The sequence below is a fragment of the Poecilia reticulata genome, linkage group LG9 (genome assembly GCF_000633615.1).
Source record: "Poecilia reticulata strain Guanapo linkage group LG9, Guppy_female_1.0+MT, whole genome shotgun sequence".
Classification (NCBI taxonomy): domain Eukaryota; kingdom Metazoa; phylum Chordata; class Actinopteri; order Cyprinodontiformes; family Poeciliidae; genus Poecilia; species Poecilia reticulata.
Window position 1 is genome coordinate 14,859,129 of NC_024339.1, and position 5,743 is coordinate 14,864,871.

Below are 5,743 nucleotides of genomic sequence, written 5' to 3' on the forward strand. Positions count from 1 at the left end.
GAGCAGCGGGAGGCGGCGGAAGAGCAGCGGGAGGAGCAGCGGAGGAGCAGCAGGAGACAATGTCTCTCTCTCTCACACATTTTGCTTTATTTCGCAAAGGTTTGAATCAACTCTCTTTGAAGCAGCACTACAAATACTATGACTAAAAGTTAAAGCTGTTAAATCTGCTTGTTTTACAACAAGTAGATTTGTATGTGTGCCTGGGTGATTAATTAGATAGATAGATAGATAGATAGACAGACAGACAGACAGACAGACAGACAGACAGACAGACACCTATGAATTGTATTGTTTTTGTGTTTATGATGAGCAATGGGGCAGATGAGAACTCCAAGGGACACTTGTTGTAAAATTGACACAACACGTTTTGTTTTCTATTGTACATTATATGCATTTTTCAAACCATCATGTTTAATGACCTAACAAATACACATTTTATCATGTGTTGTGTAAATATCTTAAAATTGTACAGTAATTCAATACCTTTTGGTTCATCATTTGCTGCCACTGCCAGGATTTGAACCTGCTGTCTCCGTGTTTTTGAAGGACACAAAACCACTCAGTTGATTGCTGAGATAAATTTGCTTTGCGGCCACAAGAGGGCGCACAAGACATGTTTCTTTCTTTCAGTGGGTTTAACACTAAAGCATTTCACCAGAAGGATTTTCACAAGGGCTGCACAGTGGTGCAGTTGGTAGAGCTGTTGCCTTGCAGCAAGAAGGTTCTGGGTTCGATTCCTGGCCGCGGGCTTTCTGCATGGAGTTTGCATGTTCTCCCTGTGCATGCGTGGGTTTTCTCCGGGTACTCCGGTTTCCTCCCACAGTCCAAAAACATGACTGTCAGGTTAATTGGCCTCTTCAAATTGTCCCTAGGTGTGAGTGTGTGTGTGAATGGTTGTGTGTCTCTGTGTTGCCCTGAAACAAACTGGCAACCTGTCCAGGGTGACGACGCCTCTCGCCCGGCACGTTAGCTGGAGATGGGCACCAGCAACCCTACTGACCCCATTAAGGGACAAGGGTGTAAGAAGATGGATGGATTTTCACAAGCATTTCAATTATGTAACGGAGTGGATTGTGTTATAAAAGTTAGATGTAAATCATGAACAGTCTCCAGGTTAAAAAAAATTGCATTTATATTCAAGGTTATATTTCAGTGCAGCAGACTGTAAGCAGTGATGGTTGCACAGTCTGATAGCTGATAGAAGGAATGACCAACAGTAATGTTGTGTGTTTTGTGTGTTTAGGATGCAGCAGCTGGTCACTGTATAGGAGCTGTCCAGCTCTGTAGTGGTGAGGTGAATGGAGCTGGAAACATTGTCCAAGACTGATGTAATTTTTTTGCAAGAACATTAACAGTCAACTCACAACATATTTAAAGCAAAAATCAAAGAAAACAAAGCAATTGTTGTCTTCCTGTCTGTTCTCAGTTAGAGTTAGTTCTGAACTTTGAATGAGCCATTCTCACACATGGATATGTGTTGACCTGCGGGATGTCATTATAACCCTGGTGTCATGAAGCGCAGGTGCTACAGGAATATTTTATTTTGGTTACATCTGCAGCAGCTTTACTGTGTCCTTTTTATGGTCTTGTGGTCTTATATAGCTTATTCGTAAAAATGGCTTTCTTCTATAAAGTCCAAATTCATGGAGTGTGTATTTTTTAGTCGTCTTGACAATAATCTCAAACCTGAGCTGTGGATCTCTGCATCTTCTCCAGAGTCACCATGAGCCGGCTATCCACTCACTCTTCCCGCCTGGCCTGTCAGTTTAGCTGTGCAGACACGATTTAGAACATCAGCAGTTAGTGTAGTAGTGTTTTCTATTTCCAGGTGATGGACTGGGCTGACCTCTGTAAAATGTCCAAAGCTTAAGATATATGGGTTTATAACCCCACCCTGCTTTACATTTCTTCACAACTTTCTTCTTGACTTGTCTGCTGTCTTCATCGGACTTCATGATGCTGTTTGTTCATTTACAGAACACCTGCATTGTGCTGAGAAACTGAATTTGCTGAAGTTCAAAGCACTGTATCTTAGGTACAAGAATGATGGTAAAAGATTCATATATTTGTTTAAATAAAGGAATATAAACCACTTCCACTAATTAGTCCCTGCTCCCTGTCTATTTTTTACCAAGAAACTATTCTTCAAGGGAATTAAGCTCGCTGAGGTTAATCCCTTCCTGCATCTACATAAGTCAGATGAGAGGGCAGCCCCTCTGCTGTTCCCTTACAGCTCCCTCAATAAGACTTTGTTGCGACATGAGGCTCTGAGGCGTTTTCTCCGCACTTATGTCTAACTTCAGCCATGTTCTGTCTCCTGTGTTGCCTCTGACGAGCTTTGGCAACGTGCTGTTGTTTCTTTTCAGCATTGCCCTTGGCGCGGCGATCATCTACCTGAACGTGTCTGTGTTCCTCTCCATCCTTCTGAGCAGGTCGCTGCGCAGCGAGAACCGCTTCATGTACATGCTGAGCACCTGCCTCAGTGACATCTGCACCGGCGTCTCTTATTATTACGCCGGCGTGCTCGACGTGAAAGATCATTTCCAGTCCCCAACCCGCACGTTTTACATTGTGCCCACGTTTCTTGGCCTCTCCTTCATGGCCATCCTGGCCGCGCAGGCGGACCGGTACCATGCCGTTACATCTCCTTTTAAATATTCCCAGCGCATGACCAGAAACAGAACCCTGTCAGTTATCTTCGCCTACTGGTTCTATGCGTTCTTCATCGTGGCTGTGCAGAACCTGGTCCCGATAGGGACAGCTACTAAGATCACCAGCATCGGTACATTTATCGGGAACATTTTCGTTGTGGTTATAATGATAGGTCTGAACATCAGGCTGTTTATCATCGCCACCTTCCAGCTGGGCAGGGAGCCGCCCTCTGAGGAGAGGGACAACAAGCGCTCCTCGGTGTATCTCATTCTGGTGGTGGCTGTGTTTTTCCTGGCGGCCTGGATCCCCTTGTTCTGTCATATTATCGCCTGTAATTTCATTGGCACCATCTGCTACACCTTTGGGAATGAAGGCACCGATCCTCTTCGCATTTTGCCCAGGGTCAACGCCGCTCTGACCCCTGTTCTGTACTTGAGAGGGTGCAAAGCGCTGAGAGTGGCGCTCTTCTCCACAGTGTGGAGACCCTGTTGTAAAAACAGGTGAGGTGCTGATAGTGTGTTTTTTTTTTTGTTTGTTTTTTTTTAATCAATTTTAGGCTGTTTAGAGACAATTTTTTATCACACGTTTAAACTTCACCTATCAAATTTGCTGTTTTGTGTACATCTGAAATACTTCTAGGATAATTAAGCTAAATTACAAATGAATACAATATGACAGAAGAACAATTTGTACGAATGAGAATAGGTAAGTTAAATATAAAGTGAAAAATAACCCAATCCAATCAGAATCATACTGAAAGCCTTCTTAATGTCACAGTTCAGAGCTTTTCTTTCTTTCATTTTTTGCTCTTATGACAGCTGTGTCTTGCGTTGTAAAACGGCCTGCTGACCCAAACTCTTCTGCTCTCTCTTTAAAGGCTACTTCACCGACAGCTTGGCCCCACTAAGCATCCAGACCCGGCTTAGTTGAGAGGTTGGATGGATTTTTAGGTCAGCATTCTTTGCTAACTGCCATATTTGTTTTGTTTTGTTTTTTTCTTGTGTGCTTTTTGTTGGAAGTTGTTCCATATTTCAGCTGGTCTTGATAGGTTGATTTATTCAATGTCCAATGGAGATTAAAACTGAGTAGTGATCACATTGCATTTTATTTTAAGTTGTGTAGTTTATACAGAAGTCTAATAAAATAAGAATTTCAAGAATATGTGATTTCCTTCTTAAGGCAATGAGCAGTTGAGTTAGCTGTGCCATTTAAAGCTTTTTAAAACAATTTGTTTCTGCTGCTTTCAAAATGGCCTAGTTGTCCAAATAAAATAATGTACGCTTAAGCAGCTGTGGGACCTAAATTGTCAAATTAATTAAACTGTAGCTATATTTAAAGTCCATCTATCCAGTCACAACATATAACTACTTTTGCATTTATTCTTTATTTTAGTTTGATCTTGATTTAAGAAAGCATCCTTTTGACATAATCTGTAAGACTTTATCTCTCTGTGTTGCTGTTTGTGGTGAACTTGTTCATATTACATTGTGTTTTCAATTAAATGTAAAGACACTTAATATATTTTCACATTTTATTAGACTCTTCTTACCACAACAGAGATTATGTTGAATTTTAAATGCAGATTTGTGTAATTTACTTTTTTTTAAAAACATTATTTTACTTTTTTTGTTTTAAAAGTCACATAAAGTATAGAGTTGTATTCAGTAAAAGCCACTTTACTCTGTATATATGAAAAACACATTAAAACTCTTCATCCATACTTTTTATGTGGTACCCACACTAATGTATAATCATCTGTGCTATTTTTCTCTATTGATTTTTAATTTCAACACAATATAGTTGAAGTGTTGCATCAAAGAGGTTGCTACAATTTCTCTTTCATTATTTAATAATATCATGCAAAGTTTTTCTCCTTTATTTCTAACCTGAGGAAACCAAATCTGTCGCATCTGTAAAATGTTTCCATGTAGTTTAGGTCCCGTTACTGAAATCATGTGTAACTGTGCAGTTATTTATTTATTTTTTTAATGGTCTGGTTCTGCATTAGTTATTTGTAAAATATGTGCTTCTTGGCCAGTAGATTAAAAAATATCGTATAATATTTTCAGTTAAGTAATTAAGAAATGAGGCTTTTAAAATAAGAATGTGTTCTTTGAAATATCATGTGTACAATTTTTTCTTTTTTTTTTTTTTTTGCTTTTTCAACAGCGTATTGACGCTGCAGAAAGATGCATTATGGAGCGTACACCGAAGACGTAATTTGGAACCTGACCACACGGGGTCAGGAGAGAGCTTTGGCACGCAGCCATAATATTCAAAACAATGCCAAAAGCAGAAGATTTAATATGTTGAATTTATTTTATAAAATAAAGTCACCATTTCTCTTTTTGAGCAATTGAGAAAGTAATGAAGTGCGGTTTGTTTACGAAATTTGAATCACTAATACAGACCTTAAAAGACTGGGTTGGACCGAAACTCATTAAGGGTTCATCCAGGTTTCTATTGGCTGGAGGAGGGTCGCTGTTGTGGGAGGAGGAGCCTGAACATCGTCACACTTCCGCACATCTGGTGCCCAGTCTTTGAACCCCAGCATTCGTATGATTCATTTCTTCTATAATTATTTAAAAGGGGGTAAAGGACAGATAAACATTTGTTCTATGCACTGTCACAGAGCTTGGTAGATTTATGCAATAAAAGGTTACCACTAATATAACAGCTGTAATTAGGCTAGCTGCTTCAGTGTGTGTATTGAAAGGGGGACTTTATGACATTCAAACGTCCACTAATGAGATCTGTGTAATTAAACTCTAGCAACACATTTTGCTAAAGTTTGTGGTTTTGCAACAAATGCTGCAAAACCACAAATGATTTTGCAACATTTGTTGTTAAACTGGGATCGAAGCTGCCTTAATTGCTCTAACAGGCAATCTTTTATGTTTATTTTCACGTGCCTCTGTTACGGAACCACTATATTTCAACACCTAATTATCATGTCTGGGATATATGTTTGTGTTATTCTGCAACAGAATATAAGTGGCGTCCTTGGAATAAAAAGCCCGCCCAGAAAAACCCCCCTTTCTCTCTCTCTCTCTCTTTTTTTTTTCTCTTGTCCTGCCATGTTGCAGGTAAA

General features: G+C 39.8%; 1 protein-coding gene across 3 annotated transcripts; it reads left to right on the plus strand.

Annotated features, from left to right (window-relative positions):
* Positions 1-12: 12 nt before the first annotated feature.
* Positions 13-3,751, plus strand: LOC103470013 (uncharacterized). Of its 3 annotated transcripts, XR_001776918.1 has the most exons (3): positions 17-99; positions 1,244-1,328; positions 3,530-3,602. XR_001776918.1 is itself a non-coding variant. In XM_008418121.2 (2 exons), exons 1-2 carry the CDS (start codon positions 2,290-2,292, stop codon positions 3,576-3,578), a joined length of 912 nt encoding a protein of 303 aa, XP_008416343.1. In that variant the 5' UTR covers positions 2,181-2,289; the 3' UTR covers positions 3,579-3,751. The 3 variants fall into 3 exon arrangements, 1 of the variants encoding a protein (XP_008416343.1); XR_001776919.1 differs by lacking the exon at positions 1,244-1,328 and having other exon boundaries at positions 13-99; XM_008418121.2 differs by lacking the exons at positions 17-99; positions 1,244-1,328 and adding an exon at positions 2,181-3,152 and having other exon boundaries at positions 3,530-3,751.
* Positions 3,752-5,743: the final 1,992 nt, after the last annotated feature.